The sequence below is a fragment of the Perissodus microlepis genome, chromosome 16 (genome assembly GCF_051167445.1).
Source record: "Perissodus microlepis isolate ML-2025 ecotype Zambia chromosome 16, ASM5116744v1, whole genome shotgun sequence".
NCBI classification, from domain to species: domain Eukaryota; kingdom Metazoa; phylum Chordata; class Actinopteri; order Cichliformes; family Cichlidae; genus Perissodus; species Perissodus microlepis.
The window spans coordinates 19,114,601-19,132,441 of NC_140476.1; the positions used below are offsets into that span (position 1 = coordinate 19,114,601).

Consider the following 17,841-nt stretch of genomic DNA (forward strand, 5'->3'; position numbering starts at 1 on the left):
TGCCGGAAGCTGTTTGGGCGCTCATTAACCACAATGCAGTCATTCCATCCTGTTTACGTAAATATGTTTGCGTCTGCGTTTCACCTGGTTCCCACCTGAGAAGTCTGAAAAATGAAACCCAACTTTTGGGATAACTGCTGCAGGGTCCCTGTTGTAAGCTTTCCGGTTTTGGAAAATCTGGTTTGTCATAGTTTCGATGCCAGAATAATTTATATGTTTAATTCCGGGGAAAGGCCACAGGAGCACAAAGCTTTTTCAAACATGAAACAATGGTGCACTGTAAACACGTACTGTGGCCTATTTGAAATAACAGGGAGCTATGGTCTGTTCAGAGTTTTAATATAGATTAAGTGACTTTAAAATTTACAAGCAGTGAACCTATAGATTAATACAGCCATGGGAGAAAATTTTATATCGTGTGAATGGGACTAATGGGGGCAGATGGACGCATGAGTGGATATCCGCATATTCTTCTTTTCTGATAATCTGTGTTTGTCTCTGTTTCCCCACTTACAGCTCTCAGTGGTGGCACTCCCTTATCAGGAATGACCCGCCGTGTAGGCTCACACTGTAAGCCTACAGTGACGTCTTAATAACACCTTTATGTCTCATATAGCTGGCTGAATAAATGCTGACATACCTCTGCAGAGGCTCACTGAGCAATCTGAGAAACTCAATCTGTCTTCATCAGCCTGCACGGCGATCTCATGTCCATCCATCATAAACGTCTGCTTTGGAAGAAAAATAACGATAATATAAACAGTGATGATGTGTGTTTCTCTTTCCATTAAAACGAGCGCTGTTTTCACTCTATTTATTTTTACTGGTGATAGTTAGAGCGCCGCCCTGTCCCATCTGCCACACGCAGGTCCCCGAGGGGCCCCCTGTACCGTACTGGACCCACATTGTCACAATCGTGCACCGCATCACGCTTTGAATTCGCTTTATTGGAGAGAGAAACAGAGAGAGAGAGAGAGAGAGAGAGAGAGAGACAGTATCTCACACACTCGCTCACACTCGCGCCCTCCCCTTCCTCCGTGCGCAAAGGAGGACTCCAGAGTTTTGCTGAACTTCTCCAGAGTGACGGGCGGGAGTCGTTTCAAGTGTGCGGCCACGAAAGCCATGTAGCAATGTTAGATAAGGAACTATATTTTAATTTATTTTCAGTTTTTATTATCATAAGGTTTCTGAGTCTGGCGACATGGAGTCCGAGACGGGACGAAGCAATGGGATCCTGCGTGCGGTTTGAAGACCGAGGTTTGTTCTTTTGAAGTCATTATTTTCTTCTTCTTCTTCTTCTTCTTCTTCTTCTTCTTCTCAGCGGGTTTAGCTGACAAATTGGCTGCTTTACTGTACAGCCTACTAATTACAGCCATGAGCGGTCGCCTCTTTTACCGGATAGGATCGCACTTCACAGCTGATTATGCTACCGAACCCGGAGCAAGGCTTATTTTCTTTAAGCGATCTCGTACAGGTGTTTTATCCAATATTCAAATTTTTATAGCTCATAAATCATTGCTTTCTTCTTCACTTTATTTTAATGTTATCTGTTTCTCTTTTTATTGGTGCTTCATTACAAAGCAGTGATGACACGCACGTTTCATTCAGTTTATGCTCTTTGCAAAGTCTGGACGGTATGGCTAAACTCAAATGAAATTTATCTGGACCCATACTAATGACATAATATTTTAATATGATGCTTGCATGGATCCACATGCAATCCTTGTATGTTATATCTACAGTATCTACTCTCATGATAATGATTAAATAATTAGGCTAATAACATAAGGTTTCTCTATAGTTTTTCCTTGGTAAACTTTAAACTGATACGCTGAGAACTCATCAGATTTTCTGCTTGTATAGTCAAATTGCTTCCGTTCTCAGAGAAAATATAAATTTTGATGAATTGATGTCTCTATAAAATATATAATCCAGAACCTACAAAAAAATGGATGATGTGCCCAGAAATGGCCTGAGGTGGGATTTTAGTGCCAGTAATTGCGTTCTAAATCAGCTTAGGGAATAAACTTATAAACGGATTACTGGCTATGAAGGAATGTTTCAATAATGGCCCCTGAACCAGGCTTTACATCTGATGGTTACAACACTCTAATCTTAAAAGATGAACAGAGTGATTGACAGAACAATGAATGGGCTTTACTCCAATTTTTAATAAGAATTAAGAATTTAAGAAAATGTGTCCCAAAGGGAGGCACAGTGGTACACCCCTGTTACCAGCATTTAAAGACACTCACTTTATTTTATTTGTTTATTTATTTTAAGGCAGCGTGACTGCGATGATTCTTAAATTATTTAACCTACGGCTCTATAGTGTCATTTACAGATTAAGTTTACAAATTAAACATTCGAGAGTCGATCCAGGAAGGAGATATAAATCCCTTTGGGGTTGTATCAGGAAGGGAATCTGGTGTAAAAAGAAATCTGCCAAACTAAACATGTGAAACTACTGGCTGTGGTTTTCTATTTAGTTTAAAATGCAAGAAGAATAAATATAATTTTAATAAATATAATTTTCGAACTTGTTGCTTTTTTTTAAATGGAGATGTCATAAAATACATTTAAAAAGGATTATCCTGTAACAACAAAAGACTTAGAAATAGTCCTCAACATAAAGTGAGGAATAATGTTTGAATTTCATTTTCTGTGGTGCATAAAACTATGAAACAATTCAGAGAATAGAGAGAAATCTTTTCACATAAATGAAAAAGCCAAAAGCGATGATTGCATTAAACAAGAAAAAGAAATATGGTGGAAATCACTTCACGGCTCAGAAACACTGCTAACAACCACTGAGAGTGAGCACAGTTTTTGCTGCATTCAGAAATACAAGTGAAAGTTTTATTATGCAAAGACAATACCATAAACACTATATGCCTCTCTGGGTCTGAGTCATCTAAAACAGGCAGGTGCAGAGACTATCATTGCACAGATATAAGCCACAGTCTGTGAAACTTGCCATGAAGGAACCATTAATACTAAACAGCATATACAGTTTTTAGGTTCTGAGCAATATTCTCCAGCTAAACCCTTTCAACCACAGACCCTGTAAGAATCTGGGTGCTGAACTGGCCTGCCTGGAGTCCAGTGCTGTCAATCTCTGAAAACATTTTTGTCATGAAATTGGCTCTGAAATTTGAATCTGCTGTCATACCAAGCACACCTGGGGGGGAAATGCCATTCACAAGAGCAATTTGTCTCTGTAGTTCCCAAAGGTGAGAATGTTATGAAAAGAAGAGGTGACACAACACAGTGGGAAACGTATCCCTGTTCCAACGTCTTTGAAATGTGTTTTTGGCATCCGTTTCAAACTGTCACGTCCCAAAATGTGCTGTTATTTTCCACAAAGCAATGATTCTCAATATCTGATACGTTGTCTATGAAGTGAGTTAAACGCAGGGTTCAAATGATTTGCAAATCACTGCATACAGTTTTTTATTTTTTATTTATTTTTTTAAGACAAACTTATAAGTACAAAAGTGAAAGCCCCGCTGCAGCCACATTAAGCCCATTAGGCCCATCCCATGTTTAAAGTAAGACAATCAAGGCTACAGGTAGCTCAGGTATTACTTGCGGTTTAGCCTTCAGGACTTCAAAAGACACTCCTCATGATTATTCTGAACTGTCAAAACATGTCCATAAAACCAAGCTCAGCTTGGAGTCTAGCACTGCTCTCCCTGCTTACACTGTGACCCCCCTCACAGTTGGATGTTGACCTCTGCAGGGGGGTGGGTTTTGGCCTAAGCTGAAAGCTACAGAGGCAGGATTCTGAGAAAAAACTTGCGGAAATGCCTCTCTCTGACGGCTTTTCCTGCAGGAAGCAGAAGAACTGTGATCTAAACTTGGAAAGTGACAAAAGGATAGGAACAGGAACTCCAGACATTTCCTAGATATATTGAAAAGATGGCTTCTTTGTTCTGAAAACAGCCTTAATATTTGGAAATGCCTTATACTTTACATTACTGTCAGCCCTGCTTAATCATTTTCACTCAGGAGCTTGCAAATGGGGTGTTTTTATGCCACACTGCTACACTACACTATTTCTGCACAATTCCCCCTTTCATTTTGATTGATCCCATAACTGAACTGCCCCAGAGCCTTTCAGGTTACCTTAGTCATTCTACAAAGGCGAGACGTGTGATGCCTAATAGCACTCTACTCACATAAACACCCACCGGTCTGCCAATTTGTATTGATACAAGTAGTCTTACATCGTCTTAGCAACATGTGGCTGAGTCACAGCAGCGATTACAACGATCAGACTCTCGTCTGTCCTAGTTACAGCTCACAGTATCATGTGAGACCATGCCGCATAATTAAACGTGCAACATGTCAGTGCAGCCCAGAGCAGCCTCATAAAAATTCCTGCGGCAAGAGTGACAAACTGTTGTTTGGCATTAAAGTTTACCTCTTCAGTTGCAGATGCTTTAAATTAAAGGTATAATTGTGGATTGTCTGGCTGTCGGGGAAATCTTAACCCTGAAATGTTAACTTTGATATGTTAAATTGGCTCTGCTGTTCCTTTTTCTTTTGCCTGGTCAATGTGAAAATGTGTGTTGTCACAGGCTGTGGTCCACTGTTTGCTAGTTTACCTCTGGGATCACAAGGTGATGGTAAAAATTGGGGATAAGCAGAAACAGAGTTCCTGTTTTACATGTTTATTGTTTTAAAGTTGGAAATACCACTAATGCCTAATAACTTCTCTTATTTATATTCTAGTAATTCTAATATTCTTGTCTGTTTAAAATGCCTGTTTCTGTTTGGGCTGCTATCTATGCAATGCACAATCACTGTCTCTGTCCCTGTCACTCCTGGTCTCAGAGGTTTCTGTCAGAGCACCACACTGTGGTGGCTTCAGGTCCTACAACTGTCAGGTGAAGCCACCACAGTGTGGTGCTCTGACACTGTGGTGGCTTCAGGTCCTACAACTGTCAGGTGAACCATAAACCTGGAAACAGAAGCAAAATGCCACTAAATGTGTTTTCTTGGTCTCTAGTATCTTGTGGAATTTAGTACATTGGTCCATTAGTAAGATAAATAATTATACAGTAAAAATGTTATTACAAAACAGGAATAAGTGATTTTAGTGTTTTCGGTTTTCTTTCACAAAGAGCAGTGTGTTTCTTCTTTCCATTTCATCATATCTGTGAAATCTATTGATTGCTTAACAGGATGTTTTTGTGATGGTGGACGGACTGGTGCCAATCATGGAGCCTGAGCTGAACTGCAGCTCCCAGTGTGAGTCCCCATTTTGCTTCATCCAATCTGGAGTCAGCAGGCAGGACAGCCTCGACGTTCTGCAGAGGCTATGCAGTCTCAGCACGGTAACCTCTCTCTGTCACTCTCTCATGTTAATATATATACTTATAATGAAAAATATAACAATGCCAAGCACATACTGTATACTCATGGGTGAGAAATTAAAGGAAAAGAAACTCAGAACGCTATACTTCCAAAAGATATCCCTTCATTCTTGGCTTTGATGATAGATGATTGAGAGAGTCTAAAATCTCCCATAGGTGTTCAACTGGTTGAGAGCTCTTGACAGGAAGGCCATAGAATATGATTCATGTTGTTTTAATATACATGCAGCCACTCAGCAAACCCTCAATTTTTCACCAGAGTATTAAGTTGAGGGTGAACAACTTTGTCCAGATTTACAATTACTCTTACAATGCCAGTAAATTACTCTTACAGCATAATAAATCAACAGGATTTTTCTTATGGTCAGCTCAGCTGGCCAAGTTAGTTTTTCCTTTAATTTGTCACACATCTGTGTATCTAGACTATCCAGATGTCACATGCACATGTTCCTGCATTTGCACAGTAAACAGATTCTTTTTACATCACAAAGGGCTGGCACACTGGCATGTCTTGTGCAGTTGACCTTGTGAAAGGGTAAAAAGGGTGAAACTACTTCTGATTAATTCGATTAGCAAATTACTTTTAATCGAGAGACGTTCACTCAAAGCCTAAAAAAACCTGTTTTTTCAAATTACTTTTAAAAGCAGATTTTAAATGTTGGTCTGTTGGTCAATGGAACAAGTGAGCCGTGTAAATAAACACACCAAGCAAACTAGGAGTGTGATACTATCCTACTCGAGAAGCTATTTGAATGGTACATATCCCGAAAGGTAATAGGGGTGGACTACCGAAGCTATGTTTAGTATCGTCTCAGTCACTGGTGCCCTTAAGAGACGAGTCAGCGGAGATCAGCACCGTGAGGCAGGCAAAGAAAGTCTAATAAGACTTTCCAAATAGAAGCTAAAGTAGCCAAGACGCTGTGTCAAAGGAACACAAACAAGCTTTTCTCTTCGTGCCGCGCCACAACGAGTTGAGGTGAGTTATTGCTTTGATTTCTTTCACTTTCTGATGTTAATTTATGCATGGGTGGGTCTCAGAGTGTATAGCATCCTCACCCAAGGGAGGGAAGAACAGCGAGCTGCGCTGTTTTCTTTGTTATGGTAATTTTTCCATGACAAAATAGTATTGAAACATAGTATTATCCTTTAGTTCGGTGTCTTTATGGGCTCTCTTTATTATTTTCTAATGACCTCAACTGACATAAAAACTGCTCAGCTAAAGTGAAATACTCTTTGATGAAATCTAACACCATGCATTTGTTGCTATTTGTGGATGTGGACAGCCCACCAGGCACCAAGTGTTCCTATCCCTAACGCTATAGTGGAAAGACAAAAATACAAGGAGCTGAGCCAACTTATTGCATAAAACACCACCTGTTTTTTCTCTCTCTGTGCTTCTAGATATGGCCACAGCTGGCAGTGTGCTGTCCAAGGAGCAGCTCCTTTGCCCCATTTGTCTGGATTTGTTCAACCAGCCAGTGTCCACTCCTTGTGGGCACAACTTCTGCAGGGAGTGTTTACAAAGATATTGGCAGACCTCTAACATGCCTCAGTGTCCCATGTGCAAGCACAAGCTGTACATGCGGCCTGACCTCAAAGTTAACACCTTCATATCGGAGGTAGCTTCTCATTTCAAGGAGTTGGTGGAAAAGAAAAATGAAAATGAGAGCAGTGCTATGGATCAGTCAGAGGGCTACAAAGGAGAGGTTTCATGTGATGTATGCATTGGAAAAACAGTCGAGGCTTTTAAATCCTGTCTGGACTGTTTGGCCTCATTTTGTGAGACTCATCTGGAGCCCCATCACGTTCTAGGCACCTTCAAGAAACACCGCTTGATTAAGCCCATGATAAACATGCAAGACAGGGTGTGTAAGCAGCACGAAAAGCTGCTCGACCTGTTCTGTAACACTGACCAGGTGTACGTGTGCCAGATCTGCATTACGAAAGACCACACGGCTCATCAGACTGTTCGTATAGAGGATGAGAGCCGGAACAGAAGGGCTCAGATCAGGAGCACAAAAAAAGAGGTGGGAGAAATGATCCATCGCCGACTGCAGAAAATCTGTGACATCAATAAAATCATTCAAATCAGCAGGAGAAACACAGAAAGGGAGACTGAAGAGAGTCTGCGCGTCTTCAGCAAGCTGTTCCAGCTTGTCCAAAGAGGCCAGGCTGAAGTGGCCGAGGTGATTGGCGCAAAGCAGAAGCAAGTAGAAAGCATGGCCAGCAGGCTTATCTTGGAGCTGGAGCAGGAGATTGATCAGCTGAGCTGCAGGAGAGATGAACTGGAGCAGCTCTCGTTCACCGACGATGATCTCTATCTTCTCCAATACTTTCCAGCTTTTGCCACAGTGCCAGCCACCAAAGACTGGTCCGACACCTGCTTAGAGAGTACTGAATATGTGGGCATAGTGAGGAGAGCGGTGAGGAGAGTAATGTGTCAGCTGGAGGAGACGGTAAAAGCTGAGGTGAAGAGGCTCTGCGAATCCGAATTTCAGAAAGCTCAACAATATGCTGTGGATGTGCATTTGGATCCCGATACCGCTCATCCCAAGCTGGTGCTGTCTGAAAACAAGAAGCAGGTCTATCACGGTGACGTATCCCTCGGCCTCCCTGACAACCCAGAGCGATTTTACCCTTGTGTGAGCGTTTTGGGAAAGGAGGGCTTCTCTGCTGGAAGGTTCTACTATGAAGTCGAGGTGAAAGGAAAGACAGAATGGGATACTGGAGTTGCGCTTGAAACGGTGACCAGAAAAGGAGGGAATATGCTAAACCCCGACAGGGGCTACTGGGCGCTGGGGATGAGAAAGGATGAGAGCTACTGGGCTCTCAGCAACAGCCCTGTGTGTGTCCCGCTGATTGAGAAGCCCCAGAGAATTGGGGTGTATGTGGATATGGGCTGGGGACAGGTTTCATTTTACAACGTGGACTCTCATTCTCACATCTACTCCTTCACTGGGTGCACCTTCAGTGGCAGACTTCTCCCCTACTTTAACCCACGGAGGAATCACGGCGGGGTTAACTCAGCACCTCTCATCATCGTGCCTGTTAACTAAAACTTCATAACGTGCGATCTCTACTTGAATGCTTCGTTTAGTTTTCAATTTAACATTTCAACTGTGCCAAAAAAAGTTCCAAGTCTGTAGGGTAATACTTGTTGCTTAATAAAATAGTGTTTGTCCAAATCAATCGTGTTTCTTTTTTTTATTATTATTGTTTTGTGTCCGTGATTTCAAAAAATGAGAGTTTCAGATGCACAAGAGCAGCATCTGAAATAATTTGGATGCATGTTTGCATGTTGCATGTATGCGTTTGCAGATGGCAGCAGAGCTCCCGAGGCGCTCTCTCTCATCGGTGCTAATTGCTGTGGTGTGGACGCTCCTCTCCTGTGGAATCCTGTTGGCATTTTGCTTCCTCCTTTTCACCCTGCGCTTCAAAAACAACAGGTACAGTGAAACATACGCAGTATATAAACACAAAGAGAGGCTTACAGAAGTCATTTAACATAATGTGTGTCATGTCATTAGGATAGTAAAGATGTCCAGCCCCAACCTCAATGCCCTGACTCTCTGTGGAAGTGTCCTCACCTATAGCAGCGGTTTCCTGTTTGCCGTCGAGGAAAGTGGAGCATCTATAGCTGTTCTACAAGTGAGTCCAACTTCCCTTCACCGCTCTGTATTAGCGTTGACATTGTTAGATTGAAGTAATCATACCATGCTCTCTCCCGTAGACTCGCATGTGGATGCTTTGTGTAGGCAGTACCCTGGTGTTTGGCCCAATTTTGGGGAAGACATGGAGACTGTACAGGGTGTTCACGCAGCGTGTGCCGGACAAGAGAGTGGTAGGCATGCTCTTCAGTTTTCCTGGTGGTTTCCTAGGGTTTGTTGTCAGCATCTAAAGATTTGGACTTTACGATACATGAAGTATCTTATACAGTACACAAATATGAGTAGATACTTTGAGATGTGAACGATTGAAAACAAACACACTACATAGTCTACAGTCCATAAAAAATATAGGCGTCCAGCCTCAATGTCACATTAGTGACTCCATCCTTTTTTAAATATATATATATATATACATATTTATATATTTGTATATTTGCCTGTAGTTTTGGTGATAAATTTGATCCTCCTGGACGTGGAGGAAGTGCTTTTCACAGATGATTCTTTTCAGCTGCTCCTTGCTGGAGGAATTTTGTTGCTTGACCTTCTACTTTAAAACAGTCCAGATGTAGTCTCTTTGAATTAGGGGACATAGTTTTCACTCTTTCCTCCTGTGTCCACTTTGTTAAGACTGCAGGGCAACCTTCCTTCAGTTTCTGGGCACAAACTTGCTATCTCCCCAACATTGTTTGCACTCGTGTTTCACAGCCAGCACTGTTGACCTCCTCTTACTTGAAGTATTATTCTTGCTTTTATTTGGTTGTAACTCTAACTAAAAGTGCTTTCACTAATGGTCACAATGCTTCTTTTCATGATCTTTGGCAAATCGTGCAGCACTGTGCTGTTTTTAAGCTGCTGTTTCCTTCTTTTCTTTCTTTCTGCAGAGGCTTAATTCATTCAGGGTTTTTTTTTATTGATGCATTAGTTTCTGCTGATACTCTGTCCACCATCAAACACGCCATCTGCTTTTCAGTCAAATTATATGTAGCAAAAAATAGCAAATTGTGTATTTGTCCTGTATTTAAGGCCGTCCACTGTGCCTGTTTGTGTTAACATGGATCTTCATTTACCTTTTTTACTTTTTAGTCACTCCTGGCTCTTTGTTTTAACTTATGCCAAGTAGCCTACTTACACTCTTGGACCCTCTCTATCTTTATGACATCTCACAATCTGGTTTCTTACATGCTGAGGCAATTGAGCCATGCCAGATTAGACACAGCCAAGGCCAACAATATAACAATATAACCACTGTAATATATTGGTATAGTAGTTTATGTTCAGATAACAGTTTGATTCTGGGATAAGATACAAAATTTGGGGGCTGGTCTGGGATTTGGACTCAGGGCCTCTCATGTTAGGGTCCCTAAATCCATGGCTCAAAGAAACCTAACATATGAGATGCCACAACACTGCTGCAGTTCAACAAATGTTTAATATTGCCAAAATAGTTCTTTTAAAAAAATAAAACAAATAGATATAACAAGGAATAGGAGCCCAACCATAAACAAACAAGAGAGAAAGAAGAACATGAACAACTACACAATGAGCAATCAGATTCCAGCTTAAACTAATAGTTGTAAACTAAACTAATAAAACCAAGACTGAAAACATGATTGTCAATAACTCCCAACTCAACTAGGAATAAATTTAAAAAAAAAAAAAAAAAACAGCAAAAAAGAACAACTGAGCAATAATGCTGGTGCTAGTGAGGAAGAGCAGAGAGAACATCTTTAATAGGTGTGCAGGTGAGCTTCCACTGCCAATCAGCACTAGGGATAAAGAAAAGATCAAGAAAGGGAGGAACAGGTTAATAAAGGATGACAGAAAAAAGAATACCGGCATGGCACATGTGCTGGTGCACAGAGAAGCATGTAACACCCTCAGTGGTCTTTACCACCGGTTTGTGGGATTATCGCCTTTCATCTTTAGTCGCCATGGCCACCTCTTGGTTTCATCTCACTTTCGAACCTTGTTGATAAAAATTTCTTCAATAAAAATTTCATGTCCAATTTGTTGCAGAGAACAGCAATATAAGTGATTTTATTTTTGCGCTTTGCTGCTTTACATAGTCAGTATGTATTATGTATTTTTCTTTCTTCCTTCTACTATTTACCAGATTCATCAAGCATGTTCTGCCCCAGGTATTTATATTGCTTAGGAGATATTCAGAGATGTTTCTGAAGCATTAACTAGCAGGTTAGGCCATGGATGAGAGACAAAGCTTGTTTTGCTTAATATAAATTTCTTTACTGTGCATATCCAATCTGGTATCTGATAACTGTGCCACTTAATCAAGGTGTCGCTACATGAATGAAAATGTTGCACTGGTGAACTAATAACTGGGGACTATGCTCTATGTGTCAGATAATCAGGGACATCCAGTTGATGGGTATGGTGGCTCTGTTGATCCTGGTGGACATGCTGATTCTCACCGCTTGGAACCTCACCGACCCCATCAGGTGCTCACGATCTATGGGAGCTGTTGTCAAGGTAGGATTATTGGTGATTTCCTGAAGCTGAGCAAAAAGTTGTAAAATGACTTGGTTTCAGTAAGAATGATGAAAACTGAAATGCATGGGACTTAAATGTTCACCTGAAAGCTTTTTGCTGTCAAATTATGGAAAGTGAAATTGAATGAGATTGCAGGAAAAATTGAATTTGTGACTGGAAAATGACAAACTCATACATAATGATGACAGCTAAATAAATCAACTCTCTGATGGTGTATTGTTTTCTTTGATGATGTAGGTGATGGAAAGAGATGTTTCCTATTCGTTGTCGCAGCTGGTTTCTTGTTCTTCTTTGTACTCAAATCTGTGGATCATTATTGTTGCTGTCCAAAAGGTAACTAGTCTCTATTCAAACTTTATTATACATTTGTATCAGTGTTTAAATGCACATTTTAAAGTTTTGCATTATTTTGACGGCATCATTTATCTTTCACGTGGTGTTTTCTGTATGCTGTATTCTGTATGCTGTACAGTTTTCTCCAGTTTGCATTATGTAAACACACCATTCCAAGTGCTTTACTTAAGTGAATATATGTGAATAAAACTGCTGAATTTGAGAAATCAAATCAAAATTATAGTTTCAGACGTCAAGTATTAAATAACCTAACATCTGAAAGACTTTGGTTATTCATTTTTGAATAATATGAATAATTTTTAAACAATAATAATGGTTATTTATCCACCATGTTTCTTTTTTCTTTTTTTTTCTTTTAATGCCCTTTGTCTTTACTTTGTTTCTCTTTAGGGTTGTCTTCTCCTCTATGGCACTTATCTAGCTGGACTGACAAGTAATGTCAGCCATCCCCCAGTCAACCAGTCTCCTACAATCATTACATGCGTCACTTTGGTCACCTGCTCCTCCGCCATTGCCACCCCCGTGTCCGTCTTCCTGCAGACTTGGCCCAACCTGGTCTACAGTACTGTGGCTGGAGCCATCTTCATCTGCACGCTGGCTACAAACTGCATGCTGTTTGTGCCTCAGGTCAGATACTGATGTCATTTTCCATTTTTTAGCATCTGCGTAACAGAAAACTACTTGGAAAAAAAAACGTTATCGTGTCTAGAAGTATTATGTTTACTGATTGTCCATTTCATTTTTGCGAACACAATGATGCTTCAGTGTACAGAGGGGTTTTTTTTTTTTCAAATATGGCAAACGTATTTACTTAAAGTGAAGGATAAACTGATTATATAATAATAGAATACTATGTTTAGAAACCAGCAGTAAATAAACAGACTCAATCAGACAGACAGAAACTAAATACAGACAGATGACAAATAGACACGCGAATGGTAGCTTTGGTTATGACTTTTTCTTTTTCATTTGAATAAAGTAGTAAATCTGTGAGTGATTGCGGTGCTCACACATGCAGTTTTATGTGTGCCAGGTTTCCATGTCTGTCAGTGGAGGGTGACTCACACACAAGGTGTTTATGAGTCAAAACTACGTAGGTTGTCGCAAACAGGTTTATGACTCTCTAAGAGTCTGGCAGAGGGCTTTTGTTACGGTAAAGGAATGCATCTCCTCTGGAACGGAAGAAAATAACTGAACAGTGAGCAGTTTGTGCAAATACACCTGGTGAATATTCCAGATCAAATGACCCTGATAATATATCTTCTTTTTTTGTTTAAAAAAAAACTTTTGTAAAAAACTACATTTTTTTCATATCTCTAAAATATCTCACTTGCCCCCATACAGCTGACCCAGTGGCGACAGTTTGAAGAAGATCAGAACAACCCGAGTCAGATGGCCAAGTATTTCAGCAGCCCCAGTAAGAGTCAGCCATCTGTGTACAGTCAGGATGAAATCTTCTACCTGCTGGGGGAAAACAGCTCAATGAAGAAACTCCTTAATGAGGTAACGTTACTGTTTTCTTCTCAGAATTAGCCACTCGGTAAGAAATCATCTTTGTTTCATGTTAGAATTCAAATAAAGCTGGAGTAGAACTTTCTCATTTAATTATAAGACACGTAATCTTTATTTTTTTGCAGATGATTTAGGTTTTCCATTCCTCTCCTGTAGACGAAATGTGCTTTCTTTATAAAGGCCAGCAGGGGGTGACTCCTCTGGTTGCAAGAATATGGGGAACTGACACCACTTCTCTTATTTATGATCTCAGTAGAAACTTCCTTGATTAGTTTATGGTATCAATCACTGTCTTTTTTTAAATAGAGCATAAGGTTTATGTAGTAAAGAATTGTAACATTTAGAGTAAAATCAACACCAAAGTAGAGTATGCTTCGGGGCGTGGCTGCAAATATATCACGTCGCTAAACTCAATTAGGATTTTAAACAATTTGTCATTTTTTGAGTATTGCGGTAGCACATATTGCAATTTAGTGGCCTTTTTTAAAGTGTTGCAAATTGATGCAGACACTTTGCTGTACTCAAATTGTCCTCAACTATATGCTTCACATCTCTCTATAGTGTGGGTATGGTTTGGAAAAAACATGACATATCAGGGTTCCAGGCTGTTTAACACGTAACAAAAATTTCAATTTCGGTCAATTTTATTTATACAGCATCAATAGTCCACTCAGTGTGCTTTATACAGTAAGGTAAAGACTCGGGTATTAGAAAGAAACCCTAACAATCATATGATCCCCTATGAGCAAACGCAGGAGGACAGGGAAAAAGGCAAACTGTGGGAGAGAGAGTCAGATTTTAATAAAGGCTCTTGTTATCTGAGACAAAGGTTTTTGTAAATAAAGTAGGTAATGGATTGTGTTATTTCAAACTAAGTGTGTCTAGTCTTTTTTATTTTATTTTAGTTTCTATTTTATACCTAACAAACTTAGATGGAAATGGAGCAGCAGAGCACAGTTCTGATAGCGTACAAGGCACTTATAATGTCCCACCAGCTTCTGTATTGGACACATCTGTGTTCCTCATCTATAATAATATGTGTGATGCACTGTCCAAGTAATGGTCTCTATATTAAACACAAAAACAAATTTCAAGAGTTTACATCCTGAAGCTGCAGGTAGTCCTCTTAACAGACTAATTTAATGTCAGAATTAGGTGACAAACACATTCAGTACAATATATAAAACTAACACCTTCATATTACTTCATTAGTGGTGTAGATGAAACAGGGCTGAGTCAGTGCTGAATCAAAGTGGCACCAGCTGCTTAACCATATGTTTACGACTTTCTGTCACTGCTTGACTGTTCTGTTTATATTGATTCAAAAGGCAGGAAACTGATGCGTGCCAAGTTTTCATAGTGGCAGATTTTTCTAGCAACATTTTCTCAGTATGTGTCAAAATGTTTTCACTTCTCTGTATCACCACAATTTTCAGAAGAACGCCGTGATCGACAGTCTCCAGGAGCAGGTGAACAACGCCAAGGATAAACTTCTGAGACTCATGTCAGCGAGCCAGCACCCTGAGGACCAAGACATGGACTCCTCTGCCACTAACCTCAACTCGTCCTCCACTCAGACGACCGAGCTCCAGTCGGAAGGCCCCTCTACTTGTTCTCAATCTCAGAAAGACACTAAATCAACACTCTCGCCCTCTGCTCTCTCCCCTCACCTCACTGCTGCTCATGGTTCATTATCTGCTGTTACACCGTCCTCTGCTCCTTCCTCTATTTCAAACTGCTCCACTCCCATTTCTGTTTCCTCCCCTCTCCCCACCAAAATCCCTGCTTGTGAAACTCAAAACAATGCATCTGCTCTCAAACGGGACGCATCCCTCCCGTTTATGGGTTTACTCAGGACACCAGAGGAGACAGTTCAGTTTGTGACCTCTCTACAGTACCGACGAGGGTTGAACCCCTCTATGGCTGAAACCTTTGGTAGTTATAGTGGCCTAAATCTTCAGGTGGGACCAAATACTAAACCAGCTGGTTTTGTTAGTAGCGAACAGTTGCAGGAGATCCTACAGGAACTCAGCGTGGATGCAATCACGGAAACCACGCTTCGATCTCCCAATCAGGTGCCCAGGATACCTTCTCAGCAAAAACTGACCAGAGACTCTACATTCTCCCCTCTCTCCCCACGGACACCCTGCTCCCTTCCCTCTCCTGCACTCTTTCGCTACCCTAGCATCTCGCCTTATACCATGAGAAAAAGGCGGCGGCCCTTTCACTCCTCGAGAGGAGGTTTAGCTCCTCCCTGCTTCTACACAGGCTCTGAGGTTCCTGGCTGTGCAAGAGCAAGAGACACATGTGCGCTCCCAAGTCCAGAAGATATTACTGTGGATGATAACTGTATCCCACATCACAACAGTGACCTTGAAGAGGAAAAGGAGGAGGAGGACACGAAAGTGCATGAAGTAGTGAGAACATGTCAGAGGTGTGTTTCGAGGCTCCCGAGATGTTCGGTCTTGCATTGTGAAGAACAAAACCGTAAAGCTCCAGAGGATGTGGGAGCAGGCGGTGATAACGAGCAGCACCGCAGACACATTCGAGACTCCTGTGGGTACTCGGACTCAGACTCCAGCAGCTCAACCGATTACTGCTACTACCACCGTCCTTACTGTGACTCCTGCCTGCAGCGAGGCTCCCTCCTGTACTCAGACAGCTCCTCAGACTCCTCTGACAGCGAGTATGATGACTACTTGAGCCTCTACCGCTCACCACGCCCTGTGGTATTCAAAGAAGACCTCAAACCCACCTTCGTATGAACACGTTTACTGCACTTTACACATTTATCCAGTTCCACAACTTGAATGAATATTCTCAGAAAGGTTGCTAAAACGGATGTACTTCTCTGATGGGGGACATTTGACAGTAGCTTACAGTATAGGAACTTTACATCCCAGAGATTGGTGTTTTTCTGTGTTGCACCATAGATCACAGTGACTGATTTATGAGACTAAAACTTTTGTAGCTTAAAAACACATAATGCTGTTTACTTTTTATAGTTACTTGTGGCATTATTTGTATTATTTGGATTACTATTTCTACTGTCTGATGAAAACCTTTGACACTTACAGTACTGTGCAAAAGCCTCGAGTTACTCATTTATTTATATTTAGTTTCTTTTAATTCTTTAAGTGGTTCAGAAGGACATTTGTCTTTAGACATTGGCTGCTTTTTCATTCTTTTTCACATGAGACGCGTGTTTTTTTCTGTTTGTTTTTTGTTAATCTTTTTAACACTTACCTTTGAATAATTCAAACATAAAAAGTGTTTGATGACAATGATAACAGACAACTTATCAAAAAAAAATATTTTAAATTGTATGTTTAGGCACTTTGTTACTAGCAGCTGTTCCAAAATGCATAATTTGTTTCCACTTCTTTAATCCATAAAAATAAACGCAGAAGATAACATATTTTCACAGAAATAAAACACAGTTTTTGCACCACGAATTTGATTCTCAAGTTGCTATCAGCCCAAGATATTTCTTATGAATCATAGTTTCAGTTTTCCTCAACATATATGTGGGAGACCAGGAGAGAGGTGCAACAATGAGTGCCTACAGCCATCTGTAAAACACCGTGGAGGCTCTGTCAAGTAGTGGTTTTGGAGATCTTGTCAAAATTGATGGAATTATAAATGCAGAAAATTACCATCGGCCTTTGATCCACTATATAATACCATCTGGAAAGCTTTTGATTGGCAAGGACTTCATTTTCCGATGATCCCAAACACACTGCCAAAGCAGTACAAACATACAATGCAACCCCAGAACCCAGAAAATCAACATTAGTGAAGCAACGAGAGATCATCTAAACAGAGAATGAACAAAAAACATCCAAAGAAGAGTTTTTTTGTCCTTCAAGAAGCCTGGAGAACTATTACTAAAGACTACTTAAAGAAATTACAAGAAAGCTTGCCTAAGAGAGTTCAACATGTGTTAAAGAATAAAGGTGGTCATACTTGTACAAACTATGTTTCTTTCCTTATATACTGTATTTCTATTTATGTTTGCACCTATTTCATATTTTCCTAGCAAAATATTGTGAACTGAGGAAATCAGGACCTTTGCACAGCACTGTAGACAGGTGCTTTGTTAGTTAACTCATGTAAGTTCTTAAAATATACTGACAGAAGAGACACAATAATGAAAAATGACATAAACAGATGCAACATAAAAGGTTTTTTCACAGAACAAATGTGCGCTCTATTATCAGTTGTGCAATTCTGTATTTATTTCTGTATTTATTTGTTGATGTTTTGGTGCCCAGAATTACTTTATGTTTCTTTTATTATAAACATTCCTTAAAATGTTGCTATGTTCCTTTGCTGAATCTGAGTTTGAATTTACAATGTGCATTCTGTGAATGTGAGTGCTGACTTGATGTTAAATACTAAACCTCACCTTTATATGA

At 40.4% G+C, this 17,841-nt stretch overlaps 2 protein-coding genes across 2 annotated transcripts; both read left to right on the forward strand.

Moving 5' to 3' along the window:
• Window positions 1-1,076: 1,076 nt before the first annotated feature.
• On the forward strand, window positions 1,077-17,841 carry gpr156 (G protein-coupled receptor 156). The gene is made up of 10 exons (XM_084908447.1): window positions 1,077-1,257; window positions 5,190-5,342; window positions 8,700-8,827; window positions 8,909-9,029; window positions 9,112-9,222; window positions 11,411-11,536; window positions 11,795-11,890; window positions 12,302-12,538; window positions 13,256-13,414; window positions 14,860-17,841. Exons 2-10 carry the CDS (start codon window positions 5,202-5,204, stop codon window positions 16,186-16,188), a joined length of 2,448 nt encoding a protein of 815 aa, XP_084764573.1. The 5' UTR covers window positions 1,077-1,257; window positions 5,190-5,201; the 3' UTR covers window positions 16,189-17,841.
• LOC146370764 (E3 ubiquitin-protein ligase TRIM21-like) lies at window positions 5,292-8,705 on the forward strand. The gene is made up of 2 exons (XM_084908448.1): window positions 5,292-6,357; window positions 6,783-8,705. The coding sequence occupies exon 2, from the start codon at window positions 6,785-6,787 to the stop codon at window positions 8,435-8,437; it is 1,653 nt and encodes a 550-aa protein (XP_084764574.1). The 5' UTR covers window positions 5,292-6,357; window positions 6,783-6,784; the 3' UTR covers window positions 8,438-8,705.